Source organism: Pelecanus crispus, chromosome Z (genome assembly GCF_030463565.1).
Source record: "Pelecanus crispus isolate bPelCri1 chromosome Z, bPelCri1.pri, whole genome shotgun sequence".
In the NCBI taxonomy this organism is placed as follows: Eukaryota; Metazoa; Chordata; class Aves; order Pelecaniformes; family Pelecanidae; genus Pelecanus; species Pelecanus crispus.
The window spans coordinates 69,378,447-69,401,570 of record NC_134676.1 but is presented as its reverse complement, the minus strand read 5'-3'; the positions used below and the strand labels follow the sequence as shown (position 1 = coordinate 69,401,570).

At 38.7% G+C, this 23,124-nt stretch overlaps 1 protein-coding gene across 2 annotated transcripts in view; it reads left to right on the top strand.

Annotated features, from left to right (window-relative positions):
- The first annotated feature begins 943 nt into the window (after nt 1-943).
- The window catches only part of COMMD10 (COMM domain containing 10), a 114,698-nt gene continuing 92,517 nt past the window's right edge, over nt 944-23,124 (top strand). For both annotated transcript variants that reach the window (XM_075726827.1, XM_075726828.1), the window contains exons 1-4: nt 944-975; nt 1,154-1,244; nt 4,029-4,139; nt 5,902-6,057. In XM_075726827.1, the coding sequence (XP_075582942.1) occupies nt 944-975; nt 1,154-1,244; nt 4,029-4,139; nt 5,902-6,057 (390 nt within the window). The remainder of the gene's footprint in view (nt 976-1,153; nt 1,245-4,028; nt 4,140-5,901; nt 6,058-23,124) is intronic.

The following is a 23,124-nucleotide window of genomic DNA, read 5'->3' as shown; positions in this document are numbered from 1 at the left end:
TCTTGAGCCTACCGTGATTTATTACCATACACCTAACCCTTCAGGCCACATCTTATAAATCTTTACAGCCACATTCAGAAGTCTTCTGTAGACTTTTAGTATTTTTAATTGGGTTCCTAGGAAAACAAGGTTTACACAGTCATGCTGCCCGTTCCTCTGTTTGCTTGTCCCATTGCCTTTTAGCCCATTTTTCAATTTCAGCCAAATCTATTGGAAACTAGAGGTCTCACAGACATTATATCCACTCAAGGTAATACCCATGGAGCAGAAGCACCCAATTCAGCGCCGCTTCCCTGTGAGCTCAAGCGTCGACGCTTCCGTTCGCGCCGTTTGCCAACCAGCACGCACTCGGCCTGAAACACGGCGCCGCGCGCTCCGTACCTGACACAGGGACCTAAGCAGCGTTTGGGGCTGTTACCTGGAAGCAGGTCATTCGGGGAAGGCGGGAACGCCGCCAGCCGCTGCGAGTTCCACGGCCTCTGGAACAACTTGCTGTAGTGACAACTTTATTACATGTTTGTGGCCTGCGAACAACAAGTTTGCTGACCCGTGGTTTGGGGGTCTGCGGGGCCTGGAGGGGTTTCATGCAAGCCACACTTCAGTGGTTATGATTTCAACTACGAGCACTGACGACACGTGGCAGAGGAGGGAAAACGCCGCCTCCCGGTACCTTCTGCTGGGCAGCAGCACGACTGTAAAACTTTTAAACGCGAGGATTTCAACTGCAAGCTTCCCCACGTTTGCAGGGTGCCGCAAACTCGTGAGGGAGGCGCTGCCGGTTTGCTTTCACCGCTCCCCCCAAGCCCCAAGGCCGCGCCCTGCCTCCGCCCGGGCCGTAGCGCAGAGCCGGCCGCCGCCCGGGCCGTGCCGCGCCGCGGCGGGGCGAAGCGGCGGCGCTTGGCCCCTCCGGGCTGCCGTCGGCGGGCGGGGCCTAGCGGCAGCCATGGCGGCGCCCGTCGTCCCGGAGAGCGACAGGTACCGGCTGGGCCGGCGGCAGGGCCGCTGCCGCCCCTGCCCGCGGTCCCGCCGCGGCAGGGCAGGGCAGGGCAGGGCAGCGCAGGGCGGGTCGCGTCGCGTCGTGGCGGGCCTCGCCGCGGTGCGGGGGCGCGGCGGGGCCCGGGCCGCCCTGACCGCCTCCTCTCCTTCCGCGCAGCATCCGCAGGGCCGTGTCGCTGCTCAACGCTGTGGACCCCGGCCGGTTCCCGCGGCTCGTCTCCCGCCTTCTCCAGAAGCTGCACCTGAAGGTTGGCGGGGGGCGGCGGCGGGGGGAAGGCCGCCGCGGCCGCGTTCCGCAGGCAGGGCTGCCCGCCGGGCGCGGCGCGGCGCAAGCCGGGGCTCCGCGCCTGCGGGAGGGGCCTTGGGCCTTGCGGGGCCGCAGGGCTGGGTGTGCGAGGCGCGGTGCCCGCAGCAGACAGGGCCGCTCCTCGCCCGCCCTTTTCCCTGCCGGCAGCGGGGGCAGGCGGCCTTCCCTGCTGCGGGCGGGAGGGGAGGGGAGGGGAGGGGAGGGGAGGGGAAGGGAGGGAGCCGAGCCAGCAGGAGCTCTGGCCCTTCTCTCTCGGCAGGCATCTCTTTGGGACAGGTGCGACACTCTATTTTGCTACAGAACAACTACTTTTTTTTTTTTTTTTAAATTTAAGTATGTTTAGTGTCAATTTCATTCATCGCTAATTGTTGAGAACTATTTCGGGTGAATGAAGTGAGAATCAGTGGCGAATGGCGGAAGACCAGCGGGGTTAGCTCAGTTGGTTAGAGCATGGTGCTAATAACGCCAAGGTCACGGGTTCGATCCCTGCTCACTGCAGGAGGGGTTGGGCTCCATGATCTCTCAAGGTCCCTTCCAACCCAAAGCATTCTATGATTCTGTGATTCTAAGGTGCATGGCGTCATGCATGTTACAACCTGCTTCCATCGCCTCCAGGTCCTCGTGTCTCTGAGAACGCTCTCAGAGGAGACACAAGTTCTTTGCCTTTTTGCACAAACTCTGCTCTTCTCCTCACAGGGGAAAAACTAAATGTCCATATATATATATATATATATTTTTTTTTTTTTTCCTATTTCTGTTTGTCTATCGACCAAAGCCATCTGTGGAACTGAGGTTAAAAATAAAGTCCATAACTTTCAGTGAATATTTTTGTCATCTTTACAGAATTTTTTTTTTCAATTGCAGAATAAATAATAAAGAAAAAATGAACTTTCAGTGAATATTTTTGTCATCTTTACAGAATATTTTTAAATTGCAGAATAAATAATAAAGAAAAAATGAACTTTCAGTGAATATTTTTGTCATCTTTACAGAATATTTTTAAATTGCAGAATAAATAATAAAGAAAAAATGAACTTTCAGTGAATATTTTTGTCATCTTTACAGAATTTTTTTTTAAATCGCAGAATAAATAATAAAGAAAAAATGAGCTTTCAGTGAATATTTTTGTCATCTTTACAGAATTTTTTTTTAAATCGCAGAATAAGTAATAAAGAAAAAATGAAGCAATAAAATCAGTAGTCAGTTTCATCATACAGTGCCAAAAAATTCGAATGGAGACTAAATCTAACCTTGGCAGTAAATATTGCAGGGGAAACTGTAAGATAAATCCTAAGAAAGAAATTATTTTGTTGAGTTTCTTTATCTTTCAGTGCCAGATTCTGTTTATTCCCTTGCTTTGTGTTTAGAAAAAATGTAAAAAGAAATACAGAATTTGTTTTCTATATACATATATATGCAAACTAAACATTAAAATATTACAGGTTAGGAGCAGCATGGATAGAAAATACAAATGTATTAAAGGTCATAATTCTGAGACTGTAAGGATTGTTTTGATTATTTAATTCAATTGCTGATTTTATTCCTACCAAAATTACTAGTTTGCATGCTGCTCCTACTGCAGAGGGTTTTCGCAGTTGTTTTGCATGGATATTAACTCATTGGTAACTGGAAAGTGTCACCAACCTTTTTTTCTTTTAAGTACTCAATAGTAGTTTAGTAGCTCTTTACAATTTTAATCAGCATTTACATGAGCTGTAGTGGTCTTTTTAATTTAGCCCACTCAGTCAATCTCATGAATTGTTCAGCTGGCATTTCCAAAGTATCTGATTCTAGGGCATGTTAAATCGTTGGAAACTTTAAATAAGCTTATTCGCCTTAACAAACCAGATACTCAGAGGTCTGTGTTTCCTTCTGACAGCTAATGATTCAAATAATGTTTCCATTTTGTTACTCTTGTTACAGACATTGTGATCATTGAAGTTTCTGTGTAATTGCCTCATTTTCTTTATTCTGACAGCTCAATTGCTTTTTTGTGTAGCTTTGCAGTTTTGGATTACTAAGTGGTCTAAATATGGTGTTTTGATGCCTGTGGCATAGATTTGTTAGTAATTACATTTTAAAAGATGGCAATATCTGCATTTAAATTGCTACTTAATTTGCTGTAGTATAATAAATATAACTGCTGTATTTTAAAAGTACAGCACATTCTCAGTAATCTTCAGTAATACAGTAGGCTAGAGATTGAAATCTGACTTTCAAAATAAGCATACATTGGGCCTTCATTTCCTTTATAACAGCATGGGTGATTTTCTGAAGCGTATCTGCAGTGGAAGAAGCATACGTAACTAACTTCACTACAGTTTTGCCTTCTGTTTTCTTTGGAGTCTGATTCAAGTAATACACTTCGTACTTTTCTTATTTTTATTTGTAAAAGGTTGTTGGAGATGATCTGATAGTTGAAAGAAAAGTATTTCTTTAGTGTCTCTCAGGTGTAAAGAGAAAGCATTTTCTTGTGATGTATTTCAATTAATCCTGATAAATTCTCATGTGATACTTGGCTTTTAATTTTGATTTTCAGTGAGAGGAATTGCATTGTATTTTTCTTGTATTTTCTCTGTTGGAAAAGAGCTTTACTTTGTTACTTGTGTTTAGAAACAACCGGACAGCCACTATTTTTACACAAATCGGGAGAAGGTTTTTGTTTTGACAAGTATGTTCTTGGTTGCTAAATAGAATGTTAGGACTAACTGTTTTTGTGCTTCAGGCTGAAAGTAGCTTCAGTGAAGAGGAGGAAGAAAAACTTCAAATAGCTTTTTCGTTGGAAAAGCAGGATCTTCATCTAGTTCTTGAAACTATATCATTCATTTTGGAACAGGTACCTTGATTCTATCCTTCTGAATTGATGAATATTTTTTTTTTTAATCCGGTTGTAGGTTTCAAACATATAAAAGTCAAGTTAAAAAGAAATTAATGAAAACATGTATCTGTAGTATGTGTGTTTTGGAGGCATGATTTTATTGCTTTTGTTTGCATGCCTTCCTGATTTGGATTGGACTTACTGTGTTTGTGGAGTGAGTTTCCAGCCAATGTAAATATAGGTGGTGGAAGTGAGCTCTGCATGGCTTTGAGAGGAGTGTTGATAATTACGAGATATAGTCTTTCCTCTTATTCATTGTAAGCAAGACACCCATGCATTTTTTTTTAATTCCTGTAAGGAAGATATTAGATAGCATTATTGAGCACTGCTTAAATTACATGAAGTGTCAGTTACGGAAAATTTTCCTGCACAGAAGCAATCTGTACTTAGGTGAACAGGCGCACCTGACATAGCTCTAGTATCTGAAAGAGTACATGACTGCATGTTGTAGAGCTAAGCATCTTGTAAAGAGAGGTGGTTTTCTGGTTCTACAGTCTGCTGCTACTGAGGCTGGGAAGCCAATGTATTACCTGGTAAATATGGTAACTGTCTTAGAAATTGTCACAGCCTCAGTGTTATCCATCCAGTTCATGCAAGTATAGTAAATGTAATCTGTGCAGAGGGCATGCACACTGACGGTCTGTTGTGGGATTTGAATCGTGTCCTTTCTTACACATGTCAGTTTATGATTAGTTCACTCAGTTAACACATTCCACAGCATTAGAAAGCAGAAAACAGTCCTCCCCATGGCTCCTGTCCACTGAAAAATCAAAATGAAACCTGAGGTCGCCTCCAGACTGGAATTTTGAATTTTCATGTCAACCAAACAGCAGAGTTATCTGTTTTACTTCCGGGTCCTAATTTAATCAGACGGCTTCATGTATATGATAGTTATTGAAGATGAACAGAAAAAGCAGGTCAGTCTTCACTAGGACTTAGTTGTTTTGCATTAAAAAAAAAAAAAGAAATTGAAGGATATTAATATCTGTCCAAAGAAGAGTCCCAGATGGAATACATGTTGTATGAGGACTCTTTTGTGTTCCTGACGATAGCTACACTTTTTAGAGTAGCTGCTTGTTCTGTCAGAGCATAATTTTTTAACAGCCTTTTGGTCTATGGACACATTATAGACAATAAGACTGCTGCATGTTCTTTGCTGCCTGTGGTGTTTCTTTTTTTCCTTTTTTCTTCTGCCCTGGTGCTGACAGAGTCCTGTTTTGAAAGTGGAGACCAGCATACTATGGAGGGTGTTTACTGCAAAAATTGATGCTAATAAGGAGGTTATATCTAACTCACCTTTTCTGGCAAACTGTTCCTGTTTTTCAGAATATTACCTTGTAGTTCAGGCTTGCTTGAACAGTGTGAATTTGGAAAAGTTGTCCTTTCTTCACGGTTGCAATTGACTTCAAAGCCCAGGTTTTTTTCAGTAATAGCTGCTTTGGCAGTGGAAGCATATACCTATACTCAGATCTAGCTTGTGTATGCATTTTCTCATAGTTTGTCTATCTTGAGAAGAGTAATTGGTAATACTGCATTTTGAGATAGAAAAGTGTAACTGTCTTCTCAGTCAAAAGGTTAAGATGAACAGAATGCTTGCAGTGCCACAGTAGAGTTGCTAGTAAAAATCTTGTCTGAGCACGGTGGCCGTCTGTGGTAGAATATATCTGGCACAACTTGTAGAGCAGCAATCTACAACAGCAGTTATTTTTCCTTTTAACAGGCAGTCTATCATAATCTGAAGCCTGCTTCATTGCAACAACAGCTGCAAAGCATTCACCTAGATCAAGACAAAGCTGAAGCATTTGCCAGTGCGTGGGCGGCTGCAGGTCAAGATACGATCGAAAAGTTCAGGCAGAGGGTTTTGACCCCTCAGAAGGTAATGTTTTTTTTCTAAGAGAGAATAAAGCTGTGTAGGTTTGTTTTAAAGCAAGGAGTTTAAACTAAGATACAAAGTTTGTGACAAGCCAAGGTACAGGACAGTAAAAAGGGTACTTACTAGGTAGTAAATAAATGTGATCAGGGCAGTGGAATTCCATTGTCTTAAAGAGATGTTACATGTTAGCTGAGCTGCTGTAACTGTTGGAATCTGATATATGTGCACTGTTAGCAACGTAAAGTAATGCAACCTACATACTGTTTGGAGGTGGTTGTGAAAATGGTTTACAATAGGGCAAGGGTAAAATGTGCTCGTGAACACTTGCAGTGGTTTAGCTCATCAGCTTATTGGTTCTCTGTACTTAAAGTGTGTCTGAGCTCCTGCTGTCTTTAATTTTGTAAGCTGGTTGGGTGGTGCATTTTGTGAGATACTTACTATGATTTTGAGATACTTGTCTGCGATAGCATAATAATCTTGCTTCATATGTGCCTGTTACCAGTTAAAACTTGGTACTTTCTGTGGAAGTCTCATTGTGTCTTTAGGCATAAATGGCTACCTCTATGAGAAGGTATAATAACATCCTTCTGTTGATTCATAATAAGCCTTCAGCTGCATTAGAAGATGTGTACAGAACACATCAGTGTCAGCCAGGATCACGTGGTTCAAAAGAATAATTGAAGAATTGTGGAATACTGACTCAATTATTCTTGCTTTGTTTTTATCATTGCTATATATCTTGTTTGGATAAGATTCAGTTTGTTACTTTATGATTTGGTAAAATATATGTAGAAAGTAAATTTTATATAGAAGGTAAACATGATACACGGACAGAAATAGAACAACATAATTTATACCAGCGGTTTACAACTAAACAAACTTAGAATTTTATTTAGATGTAAAATGCACATTTTGAGAAGATGAGATATGTCTATGGAGCAGACTAAAGATATTCAGAATTGCATCACAGGTCATTTTTTCCAAAGTATTTAAACTTGATCCTTTGTAAAACTGTGTAATTTTAGACACAAAACTTGTACAGTTTTTTGTGGAAAATTATAGTAATTCATGAACCTAACCAAGTAAATGACTGATAAAGTAAGTATGAAAAAAAAATTTGAGTTGAACAAGACATTTTGGACTTCTGTCTTTTTGAGGTAGTATTTACTAATACCAAGCATACAAGTCACATGACCATTTAAATGGTCAGCGATACAGTGAGTGTATAGGCAAGTATGACTGTCCATTGAAGGAGGTGAGTAATTGGAAAACCAGGTGAAGTCACAAAGGGTTATAAGGCTAACTTTTCAGAATACAGCATATGTGTGCAGAATGGAAGGCAATTCTGAAGATACCATACAAAGTGGCTGTCTGAGAATTTTCTTCAGACAGACTCTGCACTAATACATATTTCACTGTTGGGTCTTCAGCATATGAGAAACTAACAAACACCTTTGATCATCTTTTATTTGGGGCTTGTACCATACACACCTGTGGTCCTTCTCTGACCTAGTTTGGGGATGACATTGCTCCGTTTCTTGTCTGCAGTTTTGTGAACCCTGCAACATACAATGCTTCTGGTATATGTTACAGCTTTGGAGATTCTTTGTGACTTCACCATAATCTCATATAATGGAGTGGCATTTTGCTAATGTAGTACCTCCCATATAAAATAGTTTTAAACTGTCATTTGTAATTAAGCTTGCAGAAAAGCAACTGCCAAAATACCATAGTGCAACTTCCTTGTTTTTTAGTATAAAAGCAGGTTTAAGTGTAGGTGTGTGCTTTTATATATGCTCAAAGTATCATTTCATCCCCTTTTTTCTTTTCTTTTCCTAGCCTAGATGACAAGTTGAGTATCAGTTGAGTGTAGGCTCTAAGGGGTGTAATTTGAGTTTGAATTTGAACTTGCTTTCTCAGCTGGTTTTGAAAATATCCTAAGCCTGTAGACTTTAGTTGAGTGAAAAACTCAAAGTTCAAGAGAATCTTCCCTTAACCCAAAGCCTCAATTCACAGAACTAATTGCCAAGTAAAGTATTTATTCTGCTAACAAGGCACACACAGGTAAAATATTTTCAAAATTGCATGGGATAATGGAAGAACTTGCCATCTCCTTATAATCTCATGAATCTCCTTGTAGTGTCTTATAAGTGCAGTAGATGACTGCATGATCCTTTCATTATTTTCTCCTATATTCTGTAAGTAATTGTGTATCAGCATATATTTGCTGTATTATCTTTCTATACCTTGAGAAGTAGTGGGCAAAATACTCTTACTTGTGATGCATTGTTGTAGTAGCCAACTTGCTGTAAACTTTGATCGACATCTTGAATTACAGTTAAAAAAAAAAAAGTTAGAATCCTGAAAAATACTTAGACCAGAGTGCTAGCTTTTTAAAGTAGATTTACAATTTAGGTTTTTAGATTGATTTAGAGATTATATTAACTTCTTTCTTTGTAAAAAAGAGATGTGTATCCAGTTATTAATATTCTGTGCAATGTGTAGATATGGGTATAATATTTAAAACAATTGACTCTATAAATGTGCCCTCTGTATACGTACTTCTTTACGTGGTCATGTATAACTTAATGATTTGCACTTTTCTCACAGAAACAATATTAGGTACATCAAAAGAATATGACCGTTCCGTTGTCATAATTGTCAGCAACATAATCACAGAACCACAGAGTGGTTGACGTTGGAAGGGACCTCTGGAGGTCATCTGGTTTACCCTCTCTGCTGAAGCAGGGCCACCTCGAGTCAGTTGCCTGGGACTGTGTCCAGATAGCATATGAACATCTCAAAGGATGGAGACTTTTTACCGGGGCCTGTAGTGGCAGGACAAGGGACAATGGTTTTAAACTGAAGGAGGATAGGTTTAGGTTGGATATAAGGAAGAAATTTTTTACGATGAGGGTGGTGAGACACTGGAACAGGTTGCCCAGAGAGGTTGTGGAGGCCCCATTGTTGGAAGTGTTCAAGGTCAGGTTGGATGGGGCTTTGAGCAATGCGATCTAGTGACAGATGTCCCTGCCCACAGCAGGGGGGTTGTACTAGGTGATCTTCAAAGGTCCCTTCCAACCCAAACCATTATATGATTCTATGAATACGAATTTTTTTTTTCCTGTACTCTTTTAAAAACATAGATGGGCTTTTTGGTTGTCACTGCATATTTGATAGGGGCTTTTACTGACCTGTTGAGGTAGTGTGCAGGGCTACATGTTAATTTAGAATTCAGAGTATGTGTGATATTTCATGCTTTCGCTTGCCATGTACTTTTCTTACACTTATCAACTCTTGAGTTTCCTTTATAACAGCTTTAGTGGGCATATGCATGGGATTGCTCATCTGGATCCAAGTGCAGAAGCAGGGTCATGATCTGTGTGCACAATCAGGGTGTCCCTGAGATCCCGAGAGTTCTGTTCCAGCATGAGAGAGTCTTCAGGGAAACTGTGTACAAGATAACTAAGAAAGACAGTGTAACTAAGAAAGATCTAATTGGAATTTTATCTTCATTTTAAAGTGTTGTACTAAAATCCAAGTGGCAAAATAATTCTTAGTCTCTCCTGGCATGTGGTACTTAGAAGTTGTATATTTTGGAAGTACTGAAATGCACTGTCTGTTTTCTGTAGCATACACAAGAAGGACCAGGCACTAATCTTTCATTTCTGTTTTAAGAAAACATAAAATGGTTAACAGTTTTCTTTTTTTATTTAGAGGTATAGTTTGCACATCACGCAAACGTTGGAACCTTTGGGCAAATTGAAGGAAGAACTGAGGATTGATTAACTTATGACCAAAACTAGTGGGTAGCTGATTTCCAGGATTATTATTTCATAATATTACTAATTAATTTGGCTCATTGCCATTTTTGAGAGAGTAGGCCACTGCATCTTTTGGCTTGCAGCAGTGCTCAGCTTTGGACTCCAGACACTAGTTCTTATAAGAAGTAATTTCTTACAGATATTTCGCTTGCATTGACATATTATTTCTCTTAAACCAGATTCTCTTCTCACCTGCAAACTATAACTTGGTAAAAACTAGTATTCTGGGTTCTGGGTCTGTCAGTTCTATGCAAGAGATGTAGGTGGTAATGCGCTGGCTGATAGCTTCATTAGGGTGACAAGCCAAATTGAATTTGTTAGAGCAACAGAACAAGTATTTCCCAGAATACTGATTAGGTGAAGTTTTCTGTGGCATGTTCAATACTACTTCTAACTGTTAGAGAAAATATGGGGTTTTTTTTTTGATCATAGGTCTTTGAAATTTTTTTGATGCAGACTGCTTAGTTGATAGGATGTTACTGTCTTGAGAAATGAATAAAAACCACAGAGTTAAACTAAAGCTGTACTGTTTAATAGTATTTATTTTCTCACTTCATCTTTTCATTTTTCTTCACTCAACTATAGGCAGCCTTCAGCTGCACAGAGTTATTAATTATGTATATTCTCCTGTTGCATTAATTGGTTCTTTGAATCTTTACTTGTATGGCAGTCCCTTTATTACACTATTTCTGCTGTATAATACAGTCCTAGTCAACTAGAATGATGGTATCTGTATCAGTTTTTTTTCTCTGAATGCATTCTTCATTTGGCCTCTAGAATGATAGGCCAGTGATAACAGTCTGATATCAATTTGATCCAGTTTTTAAGTCTTTGCTTGGTAATGTATCAGTTTAGAAACCAGGACACGTATTGACCAGATTAAAACATATTTTTTCCTCTTACAGAGAAGAGCTAGATTTTTAGTAGGGTTCACTCTGAATTCTTACGGCAATTTTTCATCAGTTCTTTTGGTTTTCTTCCCCTTCCCCTATATCATGTTCTCTGTATGGTTTTTGGTACTCTGTGTAATCTGTCTGTTTTAAAGGCAGGTCAAGCTAAATGCCTCATAGCTTTCTTGTTTTGGAAAACTATTCAGCGTATCTTTGAAATATATATAATAAAAAAGATAAGAGTCCTATGTTGCCAAGCAGGAGAAGTTTTTTATAGCCTCCAGACAGCATTACTTAATATAATGATGCGTGGGAATGTAACTAGTGAAATTACATACCTAAAATTCCTGACAGAGCTGTCAATTCTGTATCTTGACTGGCTCTTTGAAGCCATATGGGGAAAAACTCTGAAAGTAGTTTTCTCAGAAACTGGCCTTCTTGCTAAGGGGTGTATACGTAGCATGAATATGCCTAATTCTCCTCTGCTAAATGCTGGCAAATCTACAGAAATATTCTGAAACACATGCATCCTATGGTGGTTATGAGAAAAAAGAGGAGAATTGGCGAGCTCTCTGTGTGTGTGTGTGTGTGTGTGATGAGGGAAACATTCTTTCTGATACCAGAAGAAATGAAGAATGTGGAGGAATACAGCTCAAACAGAAAGAATCTTTCAGTCTCTCGGTAGCGTCTGTTAGTCATTCTTACAGTGACAAAGAGAGGTCACAAACACTGTGTCGTACCTATGGGCATTGTCACAATGAATTATGAACTAATTTGTGTTATATGATACCATCACAGACAGTGGCAAAGACAATGCAAATGATGAAAGATGTAGTAAAGACACAGTTTTATACCTACTGAGATTTATTTTAATAGCCAACTCCAGCAGAACTGAGTCTGTTTAATCTTCCACTCACCCAGCTTTGTTAGTAGGTATTTTAATTGTTTACAATTTTTAGGTACTACTTCTTGAAGATTTATTTAATGAGTTTCTTCCTATCCTTCTTACCCTCTTCTGTCTTCTACCAAGAAAGTGTGAATGACAAAGGTTGGAAGAAGGTACATTTTGAGAATGTTTGAAAACATCTGAAACATTTGTTCTTTTCCTACATATAAAATAGCATCTTTTTAGGTTATAAAAGAGTACCATGCTTATCTTGTGTAACTTCCTGTGTAATACAAACCATAATTTTTCTTCAGTATGTAAAAGAGCTTTTGAAACAGGGGTCTGGTTGTGATTTCAAGGCTTGAAATGACAGGTAATTCGTGGGGTATTTTTTACGGTTAATAAAAAAGCCTTATCTCTAATTAAAATCTAACTTCATCTTCCCACCATTGGATCTTGCTATATATTATTCTGCTAGATAAAAGAGCCAGTCAGCTATGACTTTTCCATATAAGTGCTGGTAGACTGGTGCGTATTTTTACTGCAATTCTGTGCCCACAAATTTCCCAGAGGGAGACAGAGCACAACACCACTTTTGCCTTTTGCACAAAGTGAATCCCTAAATGCTAGGGTTTTGGAAACTTGAATGCTGTTTCTAATGTTTGTCATACAGTGCCTTTCTGTTAGCTTTCAAGCTAGCTGCTTATCAGCTAAAATACATGTAAAGATGAAAACCTGCCGTAACTTCAATTAGGGAAAAGTCTTCTGAAGTTATTGCGTCTTAGCACTAGTCTTGCTCTACCAATTTCATGTCACATTATTTCTTTTGTTTCCTCCCTTTTGAAGTACGCTGCTACTTTTTGGTGTGTGTCTTTTCCTTTTTAAAATATAAAGATTAAAGATGTGAGGGGTTTTGGTTTGAATATTGAATTAAGTAGTCTGAAAAAATCACTTTTCCTGGCACATGTGCTAAGTGAGGTTTGCTGAAGAGACATAGGACTCTGTTGTTGCAGACAAAAATGGGATGTCAGGGGAAATTAAGCCCCCAGGAGAGAGCCAGTCTCGGATGAAGAATCTAGTTCATCTTACATGTTCACCAAATAAGATGGCTTTAGGTACACAGTTTGTGCAGATTTTCCGTTTAGAGTTTTTTCTTTTTCTGTTTTTAATATGCTCTTAATATTCAAATCCTCTCTGAGAGGTAACTGAGGTACTGGCTTTTTGGCTTTCTTCCCTCACTTTTTCTAGCATTAATTGCAAGCTGAAACTCGCAGTTCACAAAGTTAAAACACTTATTGCTCCTCATTTTATTTTTTTTCTGCATGCTAACGTTACTGATGTCATTAGGGAAAGTTGTGGTGAGGGATCAGAGAGTTGCACAGCAAACATAATGCATGGCCTGTGGCTCTCCTCAGTGCCTCTCTATCCCACTCGGTTTAACCACTTGACCGTGTCTTTGGCCCAACTTATCTTCAGTCTGTTGGTCGTACAGTGCCTTCTTTTGAGGCTAAGATACAAAGCCACATAAATAGTGTCTCTTTGTACTTTAATCTTTCTGATTTTTTTCCTTTGGGAGTTGTGTTCTATTTGGTCAATCTTTTTACAGGATTCTGTAAATTCACTGTCTGTCTGCCTGACCCAATCCAATACTTTCCTTGCCCTTATGTTAGAGCTACCGCTGTTTCTAGTTAGAGGCAGTCATAGCATGTGGTACTACTTCAGAGCCTAGAAGATTATTCTTGTCTACCGGTGAAAAACATAGTTGCTGCTTTCTGTTTTGTTTTGTTTGTCTGTTTGCTGATGGTCTTGCAATATCTGCAAGATTAAGGCAGAATCAGATTTGACATTGCATTCTAGTAATGTGACTAGATAAGTAAGATCCATCCAGTGATTCTTATTTTCTTATGACTACGTGACTAAGATACATTGCAAAACTATTGTTAAGGTTGCAAAGTCCGGTCTTAAATTTAGTAAGAGGCACTGTAGCTGACTGTGCAACCTCTGCTTAACTTGGCTGTGCATATAAGTTATGACTTTAATTACAGACTCTCATGCTTTTTTAAAAAAAATACTGTTATTCTGACTTTGTTTTATGGTGGGTGGGTGTATGTAAGGTTTTATTGACAGTTACATACTGGTTTTGTGGTGCCTGCTCTGGGTCTTGGGTTTAATTTGAAGATTTGCCTACTAGTGTCAGCTGGAGATGCTGGTCGTTCAATTTGTGATTCTCATATCTGGATAAAAATTGATTCTTACAGATTTTAAATCTGCCACTGAAGAGTACTTTTCACTGAAACCGCAAAATGCCTCAGTAATCCATTTATAAAATGGGGACACTGAATTGTATTGAAGTTGAATAAGTTTGTACAGTAGGAGGGCAGATTTTGAAATACTGTATGCTGTCAGGTTTTTCCATTGCTATGCAAAATGTGGTAGAGGACTGTAGTCAGAAACTTTATGAAACCAATGTGAAAATCCAGCTGTTTCACTGCAGGCTTCCTCACCCATGGAACAGTTGTTACAGTGAGGCCTGCTGAAAAGAAGCTGCAACATCCAGAACTTCCTTTCAAAGATACTATGCCACCTTAATGCAACTGAAGTCAGTAGCAAAAATAGAGAACAGAAATCAGTGTGTTTATTCAGTCATCTCCCCTGCCCCCACTGCTAGAGTTTCCCATCAGTAGGAAACTGCTGTTTGATCTGGGGCTTATCTTAAAGGAAACACTCTCTTCCTGATTACAGAGTATTTCTGTGGTGAATACCCTACCTGTGATGATTGGCCAATTGTGCCTGTTGCTCATTGCCTTCCTCTTAAAAATGTGCACCTTTTTTCCTATTTTAATATTTGTCTGCTATATTGAGTACATTTTTGGCTTCATCCTGGTGGTGTCTCCCTCTGCACTAACATTATTTTCTTAAGCAGACGGTTTTTGAAGGAGTTCACGATCAGACATGTTTTGTCATCCTTCTGTTGGCCTCTTACCTGAATTATTTTCATCATCACAGCAGGCAAAATTGACATTTTTGTATCTAATTTGGAATTTTGATTCTGCAATGCTGAGTGTGCTGATGGAGAGCGGAACTGGCATCTTAGGCTGTAAATTTTGGAGAGCAAACTTAATGGTTTGCTCTAGTTTTATGTTGGTGTGATTACGCAGGTCTGAAGTTAGGCTAGTGCATTGTAGACCGATGCTTTTCTTAACATGTAATACACCTTCAGTCCTCTCCTATCCATACAAGACTGATATGTATATATATATGATTTTAATAAATTAGCTGTGTTGCAGTACTTTGTTTAAATGAAAGGTATTAATTTATATAACTAGGACTTTGAACATTTTGTCTAATTTGATAGTTGAAGGGTGAGGAGAGGGGACCCCCAAACTTCAAAATGTGAGAATTCTGACTTTCTTTTTCTACAATGAAATTAGGAGTACTTGGTCTTCAGTGGAGGAACTACAGGAGTTACTCTTTCAAGAATTAAACTGAGTGAAAGGATAGCCATACTCATTTTCCTCTAGGTTATTTGTTAGAACAGCCGAAGTAAGCGTATTGTAAGTGAAAGATCTGCACCACAAAAATTGATATGTTATGGATTATTTATTTCCTCAAAATATTTTGTTCCTTGGAAAACATTCTTAAATGTTTTGTGTCAGTGTGAGATATACTATTGTAATAATATGCAAAAAAATTTGCTGAAGAGGTCTTTCATATCCCATTATCTCTCACTTCACTGTTTGTAACAGCTTCAATGAGAGTCATACTATGATGTCTTAAAGTACATAAACAGCTCTTTCGGGTTGTTCCAGGAAATGTTTTCATCTTTAAAGTTGGAGTATTCCTCTGAAATTAGAGGGAAAAATAGCTGAAATGAGTGAGTGAGTATCTGAGTTAAAAAGACAAAATACTGATTTCATTTGTTAAAACAGGATTTAATTTTTCTCTTTCTCTAATTGTTGCCTTTGGGGGCAGGATAGGTTCCTTTTTAAGGTACATGTGGGCAGAGACATCAAGTTGTTAATTTTCCCTGTTAGTGTAAGCAGCCACATCATATAATGTACTTTCTGAATTTGTCAGGCTCCTTCTTTAAAGTATCTAATAGTTTTTGCTCACACTGGTGCTATTCGAGTGTAGTTCTTGAACCTTATTTCTCCAGCTATCATAAGTCTACTTCCTCAAGAATGGACTGAAGGCTGGGTTTTTGTCTCCCTATTATGCACTTTCTTACAGTGTTAGTTACTCACTCTCAACAGTATAACAGTACAAGTTTAGACTTTGGAATCTTAAGTTATCAATATTTATGTTAGACTGTAAATTAAAGTAGCCTTTTAACTAAGTGAGCACTCCAGCATTGATGTAGTGAAGCTGAACTTGCTTCCAAGAGTAGTTGCTGTGTGTAAACTGATACAATGCTTTACAGATACACCACATTTGGTAGAAACAGATGAGCAGAGTGTAACTCTGAAAAATAGAATCACAGAGTCATAGAATCATTTAGGTTGGAAAAGACCTTTAAGATCATCAAGCCCAACCATTAACCTACACTACCAAGTCCACCACTAAACCAATTAAGGGTAGAGTAATAATTAATTTCATGTTTCCTGGCTTGGTGCCTGGACTATTTTTCAATGAAAGTAAAACAGTGCCACTACACTTGCATATTACTTTGTTTTTTTACAGAAAAAGCTTTATAGAAACAAGCATGTAGATTTTTTTTCTCAGGATATGAAAGGCATAATCTCATGTGCAGTAACATTTAAGTTATCACAAATACCAGATCTTTTTGAACTGAATGGCCTCTCAAAATAAGTATTAAAGTATTTGAACATCAAATGGGTGGGCCTGTATACCAGTGGAGCATGAAACTAATTTCTGTATTACTGTAACCATCCTACTTTACCTGAAATAGTTTGTTAGGCTTCTGCCTAACAGAAGACTATTTTCTGTGGTACCTGTAATGAATGAGTCAGTATGAAGTCTTTTGGTATTCTGTTTCTATTACACAGTTTTTAAAAACCTCACAAAAATGAAGTCAATTACACTGCTTCAGCCTGTCCTCAAATTAATCAGACTGCCTGTGAAGGAAAGTAACTATAGATACACTTACCTACACTTAAAGTACCCTGAAGTGGTTCTGTGAGTGTTGGCTCAAAGTCAGGAGGCTTGGATGTTAGTTCTCAGCTACGCAAGTCTAAACCATTCTAAACCATAAAATAAATTCTGTGCCATACGAAGCTGCTGGCAATCAAGAACAGGGATGTCCCTATTACGTCCTTCAGTGCCACCAATACCACAAGAGGTAGTACTATTAGAAGCACTCAGTTTTGTGCCAAGACTTGAATTTTCAGAAGGGATGTTACGATTTATTTTCAGCTGTTCTCAAGATTGTAATGTCACTAGAGGCCAAATTGGCTGAACTGATAAGTGCATTATGAACTAGATGAATAAGATTTAGTATCATGCCATAATTTCCTTAGTACACATTCTTCTTCTCAATATTCACAACATGTGACCTAGTTATTCTAAAGGTTACTCTTACTGGCTTTTAATTCTGACTGTGGGGCACAAGCTCAGTTTGCTTTAAAATTCTCAAAAAACTGCTGTTGGAATGCTTCAACAGCCCCGTAGCAACTTCAGGGTAATGAAAACCTTTTGCTCTCTAAAAAGGCACATGATGTTGGGGGGTTTTGTTGCTTTTAAAAAAAAGTCCAAACAGACAAACTAAACCATAATGCATTGACAACAGGGGAAATACCCAATTGAAATAATACAATTGAAAAATTGTATTATTATATAGTTGATTTTCGAACATTACCAAATATAGTGGCAATGTTACCACTTTTTTTTTTACTGATACCTTTTGGCAATACTGAAAACATTTGTTGTAATAGTAGTAGTAGACTTCACAAATTGCATGTGCTACTTTGCTTATGCTATGTGTTCTTTTCCCATCCAGGGTTTTCATAAGTTTCCCCCCACCCCCAAACATAAAAGTACAGAACACTGCTACTAATTTAGAATTGCTTCCACATTCTCTGCCCATTAGACTTGTTAACAAGTGTTCAGCCCAGAATTCTGTTTTTCTTAGTTTTTTGACTTTAAGATGAAACTCTAATTTTGAGAATTCTTTTTCTTGCTCTTTGCTAAATGGTAATCAGCATTTCTCTCTCTCCCTGTATGCATTTCTATGCAAAGAGTCATTTGTTTGTCTGAGAGGCTAATAACGGATATGCCAGGATCTTCATAATCTTTCCTGTAGCCAGTTTATCTATAGTGGCTATAGAGCTGACTAATTACATTTGCACATGTGTTCTGAGTCGTGTATGTGTTCTGAATAATATAATTATTCTCTCATTAACTGAAGACTATGATTTTATGTTTTAGTATTACACAGAAGTGAAGTACATATTCTGTTTAGGGAAAGCTAGGTGTTCTGAAAGCAGCAAATTTTGCCAAGAGAATGGAGTGCAAGAATCTGAATGAAATAATGAGATCTTCGTAATACATTAAATTTGAGCTGTAAAGTGATCGGCTATTTCATAACTGTCTAAATGTCCAGTGGTTGTAAAAACCTCAGTCATGTTGTTTTTTATGTGTCCAAGCAGTATTTCCATACTGCAATTCTTTCAGGTTCAGTACTTTGTTTACTCATTGTTACTCCTACTTTCTCTGAGGCCAATGTTTACAGCACTTTCTGAGGGACAAATAGGTGCCAAATCATGGATTACCCATGGAGGGCAGATAGTGGTTTGCATGGTATTATGGCATCCTGCTTGCACTGTGGTAAGTAGTAAGCTGTTTGTGCCACATCAGTGAGTTCTGAGGGCAGTAATACTGATTTTCTACAGTTCCTGTAATGATTTGTTACGGTATTAGTTGACCTTCTGAAGGCTTCACCTTCTAGAGTTGGGTAATTTATATGAAAATTCTAGTTTTCCATTTAAAATTAGAACAAGTTTCCAGTCTTCATGGGTGTAGAGACAGACAGGAGATGTGATCTCAGTATATCACTCAAGTCCAAAATAAAAAAAAAACCCAACCTTTCCCTGCTTCAGTACTGACTGAGCATTTAAACCCCTTTTTCCCCTCTCCTCCCTTAAAAATACTGGACCCTTTTCCAGCAGTTTGAAATGGCTGAAGTTGGAAGTGTTAGGGAAGACGCTTTAGGTGCTTATGTGTTTTCTGAAATTCTGTTTCCACTTTTAGTTTTCGCTTTTTTCCACAATATTCCCACTTATTTTCTTTTCTCAGATTAAGGTCCTTGCCAACATTTTTTCAGTCTGAGTTGCTCAGTCACTTTGGCTCTGTTCTTGGTCCTTCAGGTTGGAGCCCTACAACATGCCTGTTCTGGATATCCAGTCTGCCTTCGCTCTCAGATTCGTAGTCCTTTGTTTTTGAGTCTGATAGACTGGTTCTTGTATAGCTAAGATGATTGGTTTCTCCTTGATGTTTTTAGCTTGAATTTCTTCTCCAAAAAACATTTATTTGATTCCTCATTGAAGAGTATAAGATAAATATCTTTATGTAGTTGAAAAGGGAGAAGTATTGTGATTTTTTGACAACTAATAAAGAAATCTGTCATGTTTGTCTGATTTCTTGAATTTCTTCTCAGTTTTGGGTTAATTTGTAGTAATGTTTATGGGCAGTCAAAAGAGAAAGTAAGGAACTGTGGTGCAAATGTGTGAGAGAGACAATAGTATGTAAAAACATAATGGGCTGTAAGTGATGAGGGAAATGGTGAATTCTGTGGAGGTTAATTCTGGCTATGTGAAATCTTTATCTGGTTGGAGAGTGTGCTTAAAGTTCATATCAGATAAGCTGTGAAAGCTGACTTGGCATTTAGTGTACATGGGCTTTTTGCAGAGGGTGACATTCACCCAAGCATTTTACCATGGTTATGTTATATTGCTGATGATCTTGTTCTAATATGTAAAATACTATGCTCTACTATTTAGTATGGAAAGAGTCCGGTGGACAGGGCAGTGGGCATGAGTTGGAAGCTCCCATGTTTTCCACTGGAGGAAAAGGACTGTGGATATCATAGACTTCGAGGTAGACAATCCAGAGAGGGTGTATTTATGTACCTGTAAAGGTGTTAGTGATCGACAGAGGAAGGGTCAGATCCTCTCATATTAGGGGACCTGGCAGCTCTCTAGTGTGGATGTGGCCCTGGGACAGACGTGGATGGCCACTGAGAAGCACTACCTTTGTAGGGGGCACAGCGCTGGTTTAGCAGGTATGATACCTTTTTTTTTTTTTTCTACAGCTAGTACTAAGTGAGCGCTGGAAGGGAGAAGTGCATAGGTTCTTCCATGCCTGTTAGTTCTGGCTGCCATAGCATCCTCTTCAGAGGCCTGAGTGGAACAAAATGGACACGGGAACTGAAGATTACAGGGGTTGTCGAAAGCTTCCTCATATCTTTGTTGCCCTGAATCATTTGCCTCTGGTTCATTGAGCAGATCTGAAGCATTTTCATACATGCTTACTATTGGTTTTATTTCGTATCTATGTTTCTTCCTTTCCCTGTTTTCCAGCTTGCACCTGTTTTTTGTTTTCCAGACATAACCCTGAGGTTAAATAAGTGCTAGAGATACCAGTGAGAACTTAACAGTGCTGAATAGTACATTTTCAACGGTGTTTATTGTTGCAGCAACAAGGTAGCTTGCACATCTCTAAACTGCTGATAAGAAATTGTAAAAAGAAGCTAAAGGTCTACAGTAACTAAACCCATGGCTTTATTTTCTTGCTGGTCATGGACAAATTACTCCCCAGTAAATGCTTTTCAGGTAATATATTGCAGATTCTGGCACCATATAGTTTCTCCCAATGTTTTGTTTTCTATGACAAATGTTATATCAGAAGTGAAAATAATTTTGTAGTCCTTTCATTTTTGACAAAATTGGCCCTAAAATATGTACCACCACTACCAAATACTGTGTCTTGACACAAATGCAATGCAGAAACATGCCACCATTCTCAAAAGGTTAATTGATATTTCGGGACGTTGAGTGTCTTCTAAGTAAACATGACCATAGCCAAATGCATGTTACATTTTTCTTTCAAGAAAATAATAGTCAGACCATTTTGAAGCTTTAGGCAGCGTGCTGTCTGTTAATCAAAACCTGTTCTCGTACAACGATATTTAAAACAGAAGAGACACATGAATTGTACCGGAAAACAAAGTAATTTTAAGGTAAAGCAATATAGAAAAAGTTACGGCTGCTGTTCAGCTATAAACTCAAGCCACTGTACTGTCACATATATTGTATTTGTTTTGAGCCCTCTACGATATTCCTGCATAGATATGTATTAAAAGTGAAATAGAAGACATAAATTTGAATTTCTTTACTTTTGATCGTTTGTTTTTCATGCTACATACAGTACACTATTTAACAGCTTTAGAAAAGGCTTGAAAGTCAGGCTTCCTAGGATATTGTTCTTGTCTCTAGTGGCATTGTTTTATAATCCTGGATAAGCTGCTAGCCTGTCTAAGGCTTGGTTTCCATACTACTGTAATAAACTGTTTACGTAACTGATAGAAAGTCCTTTCTAAATTGAGCAGTGCAGGGCTTGAACCTTAGTGACTGCCATATGAAGAGCCATCACATTCCAGAGCTTGCTCACTGTCTCTGTGTTTGACCTTAGTGATTAGGTGTTTTATCAAAATAAGTGGTACTGTTTCCTGTTGCCTGCTTTGGGCTGCTCCCATGACTAGCCCATAAGTCAGCATTTGGGTCCTTCTCTCTTGACCGTTATCAATTTTGATAGGGTTCTTGAACTGAACTTCTTTCTTGATCTAAAACCTAGAGTAAGGCAAGATGCTAAGATCTTTATGCTCCTGAGAGAACAAGAGTTAACTTCTTTACTTAGTTTTATTGAAGTTTGTGGAGAGAAAAATATTTTCCAGCTGTGTCATTCTGGTATAATTTGCTGGAAGATTGCAGATACTGGCCAGCACAGGGGCTTAGCAGCCTTGTCCATTAGTGTGATTGACTCGAGCACATCCGCAGAATCCACTTTAGATTGCGCTGTACTTTTGGGTGGGATGGGCAAAGCCCTATTATTTTCATCAACCAAGATGTAATCAGGTTAGAGGAAATCAAAACAGAGGGTTATGATTAAAAATTAATCTGCTTTTAGAATTTATAAAACTTGTCTTTTAAAGCATCTTTAGTTCATAGGCTGTGGGCATACTGTTACTAAAGCTATGTATACCACAATATGAGCTAGAGCAGATTTCCAGTGTTTTCACTGTGTCCGTTTGTGTTGTATGCATGCTTTCATCGATTCGATTGATGTGTAAACTTCCTTATTTTTACCACAAAATGAAGCCTGAATAGGGGCATTTATTGCAGAGCAGCTGACAGACTGCAGGCTGACCTGCTGAAGGTCTTCCTACTGTCTTGTTTCTATAGCTGTACACAAAGTCATTCTGAGACTGTCTTGTGTCTTTCCATTAACTTTGGCGTTGGCTAAACTCCCTAGCTATCTTGGACTGGCAGTGGTGGTTAATAGGGTAAGGTATGTCATTTTCCTTATGGCTTTCAGTGTTTGTTACATAATTGGTATAATATTGATGCAATATACAAAGAAATGCACTGTAACACACATCAATGTGTAAATGTAAATGGTACGGCTGCAATAAATTTTGGAAGTTCTGTCTGTGAGCTGTGCCCATGGAAGATGTTTCTGCCTTTCTCACTTTCTCTCCTATCTTTCATCTAGAGATTACTGTCACTGTAGGAGGCAGGGCATGTGTGGGCTTCTCTGCTGTTCACAGTACAGTGCCTCTGGGATGGCTTTGTGCTGTTGATGATTTAGGTGAATTGTTGGACTGGTAAGGGATTAACTGAGATGTGGCATGCTCTCACTTTTATTGCCGGCCACAATATTTACTAGCAAAGGGAGATGCTAGATTAAAAATAACTTGTATGCAAATCAATTTGCCAGATGGTAAGACTTTATATTTCTACTTTTCTTTATTCAAGAAGGCCAGGTATGTTATTTTGTGAAAGACTTGTCGTTCAGTTCTTGAGTACTTATTTATGCGTGAGGTGTAGCTTGATAATGTTTGAATATCATTTCAGATTAATGATTAAAAAGCAATTTGAAATGTATTTTTGTGTTGCTTTCTATTAAAAATTCTGTTGCTCACATGCTTAACCGGTTTTTGGTTTTTCAGTAGTAACCATTTAAAAAGCAGCACAGAATTATTTTTGTCATTAACATCTGTATATGGTAGAACACACATGAGTAGATCTGTTGATTAAGAAATTACCATTTTTAGCTGGTTTACCATTTATTGGTAATTTTCTCCTTTTTCCTAAAAGAAAAATAAATACAAATAAAATTGCATCTGCAACTTTGCTGATGAACTTCCACAAGGATGGGGACCTTGTTTTGGATCCTTAGTTGTGTTTTATGGATTGGTTTCAGCAGATCTGAGGCATATGAAGTCACTTTATTTTGG